Source organism: Peromyscus maniculatus, chromosome 8, assembly GCF_049852395.1.
Source record: "Peromyscus maniculatus bairdii isolate BWxNUB_F1_BW_parent chromosome 8, HU_Pman_BW_mat_3.1, whole genome shotgun sequence".
NCBI lineage: Eukaryota > Metazoa > Chordata > Mammalia > Rodentia > Cricetidae > Peromyscus > Peromyscus maniculatus.
In genome coordinates this window covers 53,438,721-53,451,982 of record NC_134859.1, presented here as the reverse complement: position 1 = coordinate 53,451,982, position 13,262 = coordinate 53,438,721, and the positions used below count along the sequence as shown (strand labels likewise).

The following is a 13,262-nucleotide window of genomic DNA, read 5'->3' as shown; positions in this document are numbered from 1 at the left end:
ACAGAGAATCTCTGATGAAGACACAATAAAGAAAATACATTCATCAGTCAAAGAAAACATTAAAGCCAAAAAAAGTCGTAACACAAGACGTCCAAGAAATTTGAGACACCATGAAAAGACCAAACCTAAGAATAATAGGGATAGAAGAAGGAGAATACCAACTCAAAGGCACAGAAAATATATTCAACAAAATCATAGAAGAAAACTTTCCTAACCTAAAGAAAATACCTATGAAGATACAAGAAGCTTACAGAACACTAAATATCCAAAAAAAGTCCCCATGCCATATAATAATCAAAACACTAAACATACAGAACAAAGAAAAAATATTAAGAGCCACAAAGGAAAAAGGCCAAGTAACATATAAAGGCAGACCCATCAGAATTAACATCAGACTTCTCAATAGAGACTATGAAAGCTAGAAGGTCCTGGACAAATGTTATGCAGACACTAAGAGACCACGGATGCCAACCCAGACTATTATACCCAGCAAAACTGTCAGTCACCATAGATGGAGTAAACAAAATATTCCATGATAAAACCAGATTTAAACAATACCTATCCACAAATCCAGCCCTACAGAAAGCACTAGAAGGAAAAATCCAACCTAAGGAAGTTAAACACACCCATGAAAACTCAGGCAATAGATAATCCCACACCAACAAAATATCAAAGAAGGAAAACACAACACTACCACAAAAAACAAAACAACAAACAGGAATTAACAATCACTGGTCATTAATATCCATCAATATCAATGGTCTCAACTCACCTATAAAAAGACACAGTCTAACAGAATGGATAAGAAAACAGGATCCATCCTTTTGCTGCATACAAGAAACACACCTAAACTTCAAAGACAGACACTACCTCAGAGTGGAAGGCTGGGAAAAGGCTTTGCAATCAAATGGACTAAGAAGCAAGCTAGTGTAGCTATCCTAATATCTAATAAAATAGACTTCAAACTAAATTCAATAGAAAGAGATTGAGAAGGACATTACATATCACAGGGAAAATTCACCAAGATGAAGTCTTGATTCTGAACATTTATGCCTCAAATACAAAGGCACCCACATTTATAAAAGAAACATTACTAAAGCTTAAATTGCACATCAAACCACACATACTAGTAGCGGGAGATTTCAACACACCACTCTCACCAAGGAACAGATCTACCAGACTGAAACTTAACAGAAATAAAGGAACTGATAGGTATTATTGACTCAAATGGACTTACTAGATATCTACAGAACATTCCACCCTAACACAAAAGAATATACCTTCTTAGCACCCCATGGAACCTTCTCAAAAATTGACCACATGCTCGGTCACAAAGCAAATCTGAAGAGATATAAAAACATTGGAATAACCTGTATCTTATCGGACCACCATGCCTTAAAGTTAGATTTCAACAACAACAAAAACTATACAAAGCCTACAATCTCATGGAAACTGAATAATGCCCACCTGAAGCACCAATGGGCCAATGAAGAAATAAAGAAATTAAAGATATCCTAGAATTCAATGAAAATGAAAGTACAACATACCCAAACTTATGGGAAACTATGAAAACAGTGCTAAGAGGAAAATTCATAGTACTAAATGCACACATAAAGAAGTTGGAGAAATCTCATACCAATGACTTAACAGCACAACTGAAAGTTCTAGAACAAAAAGAAACAAACTCACCCAAGAGGAATAGACATCAGGAAATATTCAAATTAAGGGCTGAAATCAATGAAGAAACAAAGAATTGGTTCTTTGAAAAAAAATCAGAGATAGACAAACTCCTAGCCAAATTAACCAAAAGGCAAAGAGAGAGCATCCAAATTAACAAAATCAGAAATGAAAAGGGAGACATAACAGACAATGAGGAAATCCAGAGAATCATCAGGTCATACTTCCAAAACCTGTACTCCACAAAATTGGAAAAATCTGAAAGAAATGGACAATTCTCTGGATAGATATCACATACCAAAGTTAAATCAAGACCACATAAACTATGTAAATAGACCAATAACCTCTAAGGAAACAGAAACAGTCATTAAAAGTCTTCCAACCAAAAAAAGTCCAGGATCAGATGGTTTCAGTGCAGAATTCTACCAGATTTTCAAAGAAGAGCTAATTCCAATACTCTTCAAATTGTTCCACACAATACAAACAGAAGGAACATTTCCAAACTTTTTGAGGCTACAGATACCCTGATACCCAAACCACACAAAGATGCAACAAAGAAAGAGAATTACAGACCAATCTCCCTCATGAACATTGATGCAAAAATACTCAACAAAATATTGACAAACCGAATCCAAGAACATAAAAAAAAATTATCCACCATGACCAAGTAGGTTTCATCCCAGGGATGCAAGGGTGGTTCAACATACAAAAGTCCGTCAATGTAATACACCATATAAACAAACTGAAAGAAAAAGAAAAACCACATCATCTCATTAGATGCTGAAAAAGCCTTTGACAAAATCCAACACCCCTTCATGATAAAGGTCTTAGAGAGATCAGGAATACAAGGAACATTCCTAAACATAATAAAAGCAATTTATAGCAAGCCTACAGCCAACATCAAACTAAACAGAGAGAAACTCAAAGCGATTCCACTAAAATCAAGGAACAAGACAAGGCTGTCCACTCTCCCCATATTTATTCAGTATAGTACTTGATGTTCTAGCTAGAGCAATAAGACAACATAAGGAGATGAAGGGGATACAAATTGGAAAGGAAGAAGTCAAACTTTCACTATTTGCAGATGATACGATAGTATAGATAGGGAACTCCTACAGCTGATAAACTCCTTCAGTAAAGTGGCAGGATATAAGATCAACTCAAAAAAATCAGTAGCCCTCCTATACACAAATGATAAAAGAGCTGAGAAAGAAATCAGAGAAACATCACCCTTTACAATAGCCACAAATAATATAAAATACCTTGGGATAACACTAACTAAACAAGTGAAGGACCTTTTTGATAAGAACTTTAAATCTCTAAAGAAAGAAATTGAAGAAAATATCAGAAAATGGAAGGATCTCCCATGCTCATGGATAGGTAGGACTAACATAGTAAAAATGGCAATCTTACCAAAAGCAATCTACAGATTCAATGCAATCCCCATCAAAATCCCAACACAATTCTTCACAGACTTGGAAAGAAAAATACTCAACTTCAGATGGAAAAACAAAACACCCAGGATAGCTAAAAGAATCCTGTATGATAAAGCAACTTCTGGAGGCATCACCATCCCTGACCTCAAACTCTACTATAGAGCTATAGTAATAAAAACAGCTTGGTACTGGCATAAAACCCGACATACAGACCAATGGAATCGAATTGAAGACCCTGACATTAATCCACACACATATGAACACCTGATTTTTCATAAAGAAGCCAAAGCTATACAATGGAAAAAAGGTATCTTCAATAAATGGTGCTGGCATAACTGGACGTCAACATGTAAAAGACTACAAATAGATCCATATCTGTCACCATGCACAAAACTCAAGTCCAAGTGGATCAGAGACCTCATCATAAATCCAGTTACACTGAACTTGATAGAAGAGAAAGTAGGAAGTACTCTTGAACGCATGGGCATGTGAGATCACTTCCTAACTATAACACCAGTAGCACAGACAATGAGAGCAACAATTAATAAATGGGACCTCCTGAAACTGAGAAGCTTCTGTAAGGCAAAGGGCATGGTCAATAAGACAAAAAGACAGCCTACAGAATGGGAAAAGATCTTCACCAACCCCACAGCTGACAGAGGACTGATCTCCAAAGTATATAGAACTCAAGAAACTAGACATCAAAATACTGAACAATCCAATTAAAACATGGGCTATAGAACTAAACAGAATTCTCAGAAGAATAATCTCAAATGGCTGAAAGACATTTAAGGAAATGCTCAACATCCTTAGTCATCAGAGAAATGCAAATCAAAACGACTCTGAGATACCACCTTATACCTGTCAGAATGGCTAAGATCAAAAACACTAATGACAGTCTGTTGGAGAGGATGCGGAGCAAAGGGAACACTCCTCCACTGTTGATGGGAGTGCAAACTTGTACAACCACTGTGGAAATCAGTATGGCGGTTTCTCAGAAAATTGGGAATTGCTCTACCTCAAGACCCAGCCATACACCACTCTTGGGCATATACCCAAGGAATGCTCAATCATACCACAAAGATACATGCTCAACTATGTTCATAGCAACATTATTCATAATAGCCAGAACCTGGAAACAACCTAGATGCCTGTCAACTGAAGAATGAATTAAGAAAATGTACATATACACAGTGGAGTACTACTCAGCAGAGAAAAACAATGACATCATGAAATTTGTAGGCAAATGGATGAAACTAGAAAATATCATCCTGAGTGAGGTAACCCAGACTCAGAAGGACAAACATGGTATGTACTCACTCATAAGTGGATACTAGATATAAAGCAAAGGACAATCAGACTGCAACCCACAGATCCAGGGAGGCTACCTAGCAGGGGGGACCCTAGGATGACTGTGGCTTATAATAAGTTTTGGTTTTACCCAATCACTGGGCAAGCTTTAGTGAAACATTTCACTATTAGGATAAGAATTTGTATTGTATCAAGCTAATGAAAGAAAATGCTGGCTGTACTTTTAGGAGGGGAGGCTAAAATCTTTTTAGATTATGGATTAGCCTGTAGAAAAATGTCTGCTGTAAATCAAACAGTGAAGGGGAAGATGAATAGGAATCTCACTTACACAACTTAAGTAAAGCACAGCTTTCTGAACAGATGAGGATAGGTTTCTTCTGTATCCCAGAATCTAATCAGTATTTATATGTTTAAATCAGCTATCATTTGGCTTAAAAGGGCTTATTGGGAAATGTTATCATTTATACTATCTTCTACAGAGAAGATATTTTACTGTTTAAAATAATCCAGGACTTCTAAATTATAACCTGTTCTTATGTTCAGAAAAATAAAATTTAAAAAAACAATGAAAAATCAAGTGATGAAAAGTATGTAGGTGGCTTACTCTCCAGATTTTAAAATTGCCTCTAAAGTTGCTCATATTAATAAAAAAAATCAATCAAATTTATAACACCATTTTTTTTTACTGTGCAATTTTGGCCTGAGACCTGTGTGCTGAGAGGTAGCCACACTGTCTACCTCTGAGCTGCCCAAATAGTCATCACAGAGTATTAAAATAGCTTCCCAGTTGTCCCAGAGCCCTGGACTCATGAAGAGAGGGCCATGTATGCAGTTTGCAGAACCTGAGACGTTAGTAGTTAGGAGATGCTCCTTTGTTTTCTGAACCATCGAGAACAATGTGGCAGTTAGGACTATGGAAATGCTCACCACTTAAGACCTTTACAAAAATTATTTCCTGTGTATGGCATTTGGCTGCATGTATGTATGTATGTGCAAGCCTGGTGCCCTTGGAGGCCAGAAGTTGTCAGACCCCTTGGATCTGGAATTACAGATGGTTGTGAGCCACCATGTGGGTGCTGGGATTTGAAGCTAGGTCTTCTAGAAGAGCAGCCAGTGTTCTGAAGCACTGAGCTGTCTCTCCAGCCCCCACTTAGACTTTTTATATTACTGAAAGCTTTGAATGTCTTCTGACAGATTTGTTTTTGAGATGGGTTCTCGGTAGGGGCGTGGCCCTAGCTTCCCCAGTGCTACGGTTGAAGGCATGTCTCACCACGCCTGGACTTCACATTTCTAATCCTAGCACAGTTTATAGACCATGAGGAGGATGAGAAATTCCTAGAACTTGACTGTGAGCCCATGTTCTGTCTTTCTTTGGACCCAGAGTCGCCATTGCCCGTGCCTCCCCCAGCAGCTTCATCATCTGTTTTATACTGTGGTGTTGGTGACATGGCATTCCTGAAAAGCACATTCCGCTGTCACTTCCAGAATTTTCTCCTAAGTGGCTGACAGCCATTCTGCAATTTTTGACGCTGAGCCTTATTACCATGAGCCAGGCAACTGCAGCCACATCCCAAGGGCCACCTACTGACGGTGACTGTGAACTGCATGAGATTTTGGGCATTTTAGCATTTCTACCAGTTATATCATTTTTAAAGGGTTTCATGACATCAGGTTGGTTGGAATGCCCATCGATTGGCTCGCTTTGAAAACAGAGAAGACCACACAGCTGCAATGAGTCATGAATTTCTAGACTTGAGGGGGTTGAAGGGTCTCTGCTCACTTCTTGGCATAGCACATAGGCAATAAAATACAGCTAGTATGAGAGCCTCACCATGAGGTACACATAGCTTCCATAGCTTCATGTCACATTCCCGACAGTTAACTATTTCACCCGACAGGAGTGGACCGACTGCAGGGTCTGGTCCTGAGCTGGTCTTGTAGTGGAGACTGTTGTTAGTGTCTCAGGAGGGTGGGGAAGCAGAGGGGCGGGCCAGGCAGCCCGTGGAGGCCACAGGCTTTCTTCTCAGACCTCTTGGGACTCGGGAAGAGAAGCCATCGGTTCTCCCTTCCAGAGGCTAATGTCTGGCCACTTGTTTTTGTGAGGGAGGTGGGGGCAAGCCTGCCTGCTTTCTAGTGTTCTTCCTCTTGTACTTAACACCTGTCCCTCCGTAGCATTGGCTTTGGGGGTACAGGCTGTGGTCAGTCAAACCAGAGCAATAGGGATGTTGGATAGAAGGACATCGTGGCTGAGGAGCAACAGAGGACCTGGAGGTTTCCTGGTATCAGGACTTCGAAAGTGTGTCTTCAAGCCGACAGGCTAGGAATCAGCGCGGTGTTGCGATTACAATGTGCATAACCATGCCTAGTAGTACAATAGAGATTTTCAGAGTACACTGAACTACAAAGTGAGGGATTGTTTAGGGATCAGTGGTTCCTTCTACTTAGTGCCTCTGTGGACTCAGGAACTAGACTCGGTCCATAGAGCCTGTTTGTCTTCTCCTGTGCTCGGGACAGTTTCCTACATCCTTGTGTTCAAGAGGCCTAAATGTACCTTCCTGGGTCTGCACGCCTACTAGGCTTACACTGGACTCATCAGCCTGCTCACCTCATGCTCCCCTGGGGTTTCTCTGTAACCCCAGATGGTCCACACTAGAAGGCTCCTTGTGGGGAGCCAGCGGCTCCTCCCCAGTTGGTTCTCACATGCACTCTGTCTAAACATGCAGTCCCAGACTTCTAGGACCCCTTACAAACATTCTGACCTAGTCTTCACTGATGGGGCCAAGCCCACCTCCATTGTTCCCTGCCGACAGGCATCCAAAGGCTGCAAGCATTTGCTGGTTTCTGGGAGACCTGGTTCAGGAATCAGGTGTGCGTAACGCCCCCTCCAGTCAGGTCACAGATGGTAAACCAAGAACAGAAGGTGAGGAAACAGATTCCATGTTCACATGATTATTCTTGTTTATTGAGGTCTGTTTGTTCTCAACGGGTGCTTTTTCCTCCAAGTAAACAGAGCAGGCGCAAATATCTATAATGAATAAATTTATTGTCTTACAAAAATCATTGTCTAGAAATATGGGAGTACAAGAAAAGATATTTGCAGTCAGGTGTCTGGTGGTCAACAGCCAGTACAATCCATACAGGGGAAATCAAGGATTCCAAACCCATGTGACAAGTTCTTCCTAACAGATGTTAAAGCTTTTAACCCAAAAGGTCTGTGTTTTCCAGCACATTGCCAAGGATCGGGATTTGTCATTAACACTGATTTGCTGTCACTGAATGTTTGTTTATACTACTTTACTAGAGAGGTACATGATATGAAGCACAGTCAAAACTGAATACATGAAGTTGTTAGAGAGGCAAATAATATATTTAACATTGTCTTAGTACTGTAGTGTCTAAGGCACTTTCTGTAATGTCAGTTTGCTCAATATCAACCAAAAACAGGATGCTAAGTGTTCACTGTAACACTGTCCAAAGGAAGGGAAAAGGAAAAAGGAAGGATCACACACCCACTGGCATGTCAACATTCAGGCAGATGGCATCTGTTTTCGAGGTCCTATAGCCTCATTGACAAACTTGGAACACACCTCCGACACAAAACCAGTATTCCCGTTTTGGGCTCAAAGCAGTGGCTGAATCTGCAAGGTCAGCAGGAGGGTCTGGCTGGTTGGAGAGGACTTCTGTGAGCTTCCCAAGGGTCACAGCGGCTCACTCATCCCAGCAAGCCAGACACTTTGGGAGAGCGCCTGGAAGTCACTGTGATGGCTGCCACCTGGGGTGCCTTAGCTGGGTTGTGGCCACTACCCTCTCTGTGCGCAGACAGCCCTGGGCCAAAGACTATTCACATGAGATGGCGGGGACACCATAAATTTGAGGGGCAGGGCCACCCCTTGGGAGATGGGCAGGATAACCCCAAATCGATGCTGCTTCCCCAACCCAGCCCACCCCTCCTAAGCCTCCGAAGTCCCTTTCACAGTTGGCTCATTATTCAAAGGAAATGATACAAGCGAAGGAAGGTTCACAATGTTCTAGGAGACTGGATGTGGTTGAGGGGTCAGGGCCACATGAACACAGAACTAAGGTACCTGTCAGTTCGACAGAGCATGCAGAGCAACTGAGCAACGATCCTGGGGCAGCCCCAGGCCCAGCGACTGGCAACAAAGGATCTAGAATTTGTTTCAAAAAGGGTTATCTCCTCTTAATGTGTCATAAAGTGGTCTCTTGATGAGTCTATGGAAAATAGATGCAACCATGAGACAGTCTGTTTAATACGCATGTCTGGTGGAGGTGTATATATAAAAAGGGGCAATTGTACCTAGTCTGAAGCAGGATACAGTCCGCGCAGGCCGCAAAGCCTTAAGACACAGTTGATCTGCCTGTGAGGAATCCCGGAGCTTGCCATTCCCGAGTGCAGGGCTCAAGCAGACTAGCGCTGGGTTGAGTTGGGCCTGTCCTGTGTCACCTCCAGCCTCCCCGACTACTCTGACTGGGGCGGCTGCGTCTCATTGACGTCACTGGTCTTACTTTCCGTGTCCTCATCCGATAGCTCCAGTGACGCCCCCTCGATGTGGAGCTGGCGCCGGCCGGATCGGCTGGAAGAAAAGCTGATGGGGCCACCCCGCCTGGGAGAGAGAGAGAGCACAGGAGTGCGTGGCTGTTGGGCTGGTCCACCCCAAACAATGCTCGTTCTCCACTCCCTCCCCCTCCACCCCAGCCTGGGCCATCCCAGTCTTGGAGGTGGGGGGGGGGGATGCTCTACTCCGAAAGGCCTCCGGTAGACATGGTGAGGAAGACCGGTTAAGGTGAAGCCCTGTCTCCCCACAACCGTCCTTGAAAGGCTAGACGGCAAAACCTTAGTAAGCTTTGCTTTTGTATTTCATAGTCCTTTAAAAAACAAGTTCCAGTTTACCGGTCACACAAAAGCAAGACGCCGCAGCCTTTGCCCACTAGACAGAGGCCTGTGCTGGCTCACGGCTTTTCTGGGCAGTGTGTGTGTGTGTGTGTGTGTGTGTGTGTGTGTGTGTGTGTGTGTGTGTGTGTGTGTGTGTGTGTGTGTGTCCTGCCCGTGTGGAGGCCGTGGCTTCTCTCCCACTGTAGATGTCTGGATGTGGACCAACACCAGGCCAGACTGCAGATGGATGTGTGTTCCACTGGTCTGCCTCTCTGCTTTCCTCCACTCATCACTACAAGGGTCATACATCTCGACTGCAGGCTTCCAGACACGAGCCTCCACAGAGCAAGCCTGCCAGCCCACCATGTCCTCCCTGGACACTCACCTGAGCCGGTTCTTCAGAGTGCTGACCTCACGGCTCAGGCCCTCGTTGGCCTCGGTGGCATCGTCCAGTTCCCTTTGGAGTTTACGCCGGGATGCATTGGCACGTGTAGCCTCCTCTTCAGCTTCCTCCAGCTGGCGTTTAAGCTGCTTCATCCTGGCGTTGGCCTTCTCCATCTTGGGGAGTTACAGGAAGGAAAGGCGAACAGAGAATCTGGGTCAGCATGGCTCTGTGTGACCTCTTGTGAGCATACACACGTTTCAGGGCTGGTCCAAAGCTCTTCCATGTACCTTCACTTAGCAAAAGCCAGTATTTACAGAGCAAGCTACACAACCAGAGCTTCAAACTGCCTTATCCCTGAGTTTCTGAGGAAGAAACAATCTGGTTTTCCATCCACACATGTAGGCCAGCACTCTGGACAAAGACACTGTCCAGATGCCTCCACCCTCGTGAAGCATGGCTGATCCCACCGCACACTGGATTCGAGCCCAGCCGCCCTGGGAGAGTGCAGTACGCACCAGCCTCTTAAGAACCCACCATGGCGCCTTTGCTCCGAGACTTCAGGGACTACTGCTTGGTGCCTTATGGTTACAGCTGGCAAGTAGGGAAGCAAAGGCCCCCAGGGTCTTGGCCAAAGGCAGCCATCCCCCAGTGGTGTTCCTTAGCCAGTGTGCAGAGCCTGCAGGGGAGGCATGCACAGGCTGCAGGCAAGGGGTGGTCTTGACCCGGTCTTGATCTCTACTGGATTACAGGCATGTATGGTGAGCACGTAAGTACTGTGTGTTCGTAGTAGGGTGTGTGCACACGGACACACGTTCTTCACACGTCCCTAATTTCTGTTGTTTGCTGTCTCCCCAACTTACCTCCACCCAGTTTCCTGAACTATTCTAGGCACAGAAGTGAACCTGGGAAAAACTTGTTTGCTTGTGAAGCAGTTTAGTGGAAGAAGCTGAATGTTACTGTAAACTCTGGTCCAGGGCTCACACCTCGAAGCCTCAGTGGCTCTTCTTCCTCATTGTAACTGGTAGAAACATGGGATGTTGCATGCCAGTCGAAACACCATAATTAAGGGTTTTCAAAAACGGTTTAATTCTGACTTGTTTGCTGAAGCATTTCCAGGGTGGTGACCTTCACCCCACCTGGTTTATTCTCACCTGCTCTCTTTTCGAAAATTTATTTGTATTTTATGTAAGAGTGCTGTCTCTGCATGTACACCTGCAGGCCAGAAGAGGGCATTAGATCCCATTACAGATGGTTGTGAGCCACCATGTGGTTGTGGAATTGAACCCAGGTCCTCTGGAAGAGCAGCCCGTGCTCTTAACCACTGAGCCATCTCTCCAGCCCTCTCCTACCTGTTCTTTATACTGATCCGCATGTCGCCGCTCATCTTCAACCTGCATGAAGATTTCTTTCAGCTTCTTCTCTGTTCGACGGACTAGTTTGTTGGCAGCTGCGCGTTCCCTGTCAGAACGACCACAGAGTTTGAAGTCTTGAAATTCATTTTAAAGGGGGAGATATTTTTGAAGTTCTTTTTCTTTGGGAAATGATGCACACCGGAACGCCTTTTTAGACCCCCCGGAAGCCTGAAGCAGGGATTGATTGCCTTTCAGTGCAACACAGCATCTATTTGTTCCTGTGCACACAGGCACTGAGTGTCCTGAACAGCATGTATCACATAACCTGTGATCATAGTAAACAGACTCGTGGCCATCACTTAAAAAGAAAAAGAAGCCGGGAGGCGGTGGCGCACGCCTTTAATCCCAGCGCTTGGGAAGCAGAGCCAGGCGGATCTCTGTGAGTTTGAGACCAGCCTGGTCTACAGATCGAGATCTAGGACAGGCACTAAAACTACACAGAGGAACCCTGTCTCAAAAAACCAAAATGCTGGCAGCTGTTAGAGCTGATGAAAACACCCCACCCCACGCAGAAGTGAAATAATTCACCACGGTTCCCTGCAGATGGGAAAAGTTCCCTCCTACCTGGATCTGGGTCTAGTGGGGTCAGGTCAACAGGCAAGTTGGAACTTGTCAGTGAAAGCCTTAACCACACCTCACTGATTACACTTGCACACACTCCTGCCCAGTGGAGTGCGAATGCAGCTCTGGGACTGCAGGTCGGGAGGGTGTTGCTCCTGCATTTCTGGGCCCCATGCTCCCCAACAAGGTGGCTCTGCGGGGTGCTGTAGCTGCCTGCTCATTCCGTCCTGTGCAACACTCAGTTTCACCATGCTTCATTTGGGTGTGGTGGGAACTGCGGGGGTGGGGGGTGGGGGTGGGTGGGGTGTGGGGGGTGGGGGAGGGAGCTTTTGTGCCACACTGCATTTCTCTTGTGCTAGAGAACGAGCCCCTCACTGTGCGGGTGCTGGGAAGTCACAGGGCGATAGGATGGCTTCCAGCAGGGGCCAGGCAGAGTCTCAACCTCTGAGCACTTCTCTCACAGCTCACAGGACCTTCTCCCTCCTATGCAGGTCACATGTACGTGTGCTACCACATCCCCTGCATTGGTGCTCCTATGTAAGGGGCGTGCCCTGCATTGGCGCCCCTGTGGTAAGGGGCGTGCCCTGCATTGGTGCTCTATGGTGAGGGATGTGCCCTGCATTGGCGCCCTATGGTGAGGGGCGTGCCCTGCATTGGCGCGCCCTGCATTGGCGCCCTACGGTGAGGGATGTGCCCTGCATTGGCGCCCTGCGGTGGGGGGCACTTCTGAGTCCCGATGTGGCCTGGAGCCTGGCGGGTCTGCGGCAGTCAAGGCAGCCGGTCTGAGGCCTACAAGAGCATCTTACTTGGCTTCCTGCTCGAGCTGCTCCTCCAGCTGCCCAATCTTGGCTTCCAGGGCCGAGATCGTAGCCTTGAACTTGGACTTGACAGCCCCTTCTAGCTCCTGCAGCTTGGCCTTGAGTTCCTTGTTCTGTCGCTCCAGCTGTTGACGGGCATTGTCACTCTTCTGGGCGGCGCTGCGTTCTGCTGCCAGCTCTGTGTTCAGTGTGTCCACCTAGACGAGGACAGACGGTTAGCTAACCCGCGTGGGAGCAGTGCGCGGCCCCCGGGACAGGCCGCGTGGGAGCAGTGCGCGGCCCCCGGGAAAGGCCGCGTGGGAGCAGTGGGCGGCTCCCGGGACAGGCCGCATGCACCTGCAGCGTGGTCTTGCGGAAGCGGTCGTTGAGCAGCTCCATGTTGCTCTGCTCCTCCTCCAGCTCCTCCTCCAGCTGGGCGATCCGCGCCTCCAGGCGCCGCTTTTCATCCAGCAGGGCAGACCTAGGCACAGGAAGGGCATCAGCAGAGACGCACAGCCCGAGAACTGTGAGGTCGCTGGATGACCCGAGCATTCGTCCCTCCTGATGGTGTCTTCCCCCATCTGTCCCTCATCCATGGACAAGCCCCACCCCCACCCAGTTCTCTTCCCTGCCCACATGTGTCTTCCTGGTTCTGGCACTGTCCTCGGACCCAGTGTGGTGACTCCAGTGACCTCCCTGCTGCTACCTCTGCCTCCGGAATGCAGCCAGGATCTCAGATGGGACTGTAATCCTGGCACAAATTGCCATGATGTCCCAGCTCTCCCAAGGAGA

At 46.1% G+C, this 13,262-nt stretch overlaps 1 protein-coding gene across 9 annotated transcripts in view; it reads right to left on the bottom strand.

The window, feature by feature from the left end:
• Window positions 1–7,446: 7,446 nt before the first annotated feature.
• Myh10 (myosin heavy chain 10) overlaps window positions 7,447–13,262 on the bottom strand; it is a 164,877-nt gene continuing 159,061 nt past the window's right edge. For all 9 annotated transcript variants that reach the window (XM_042282237.2, XM_015992360.3, XM_015992356.3 and 6 more), the window contains 5 exons: window positions 12,828–12,951; window positions 12,480–12,688; window positions 11,050–11,158; window positions 9,701–9,873; window positions 7,447–9,046 (listed from right to left, as the gene is read on the bottom strand). In XM_042282237.2, coding sequence (XP_042138171.1) covers window positions 8,902–9,046; window positions 9,701–9,873; window positions 11,050–11,158; window positions 12,480–12,688; window positions 12,828–12,951 — 760 coding nt within the window. In that variant the 3' untranslated portion in view covers window positions 7,447–8,901. The remainder of the gene's footprint in view (window positions 9,047–9,700; window positions 9,874–11,049; window positions 11,159–12,479; window positions 12,689–12,827; window positions 12,952–13,262) is intronic.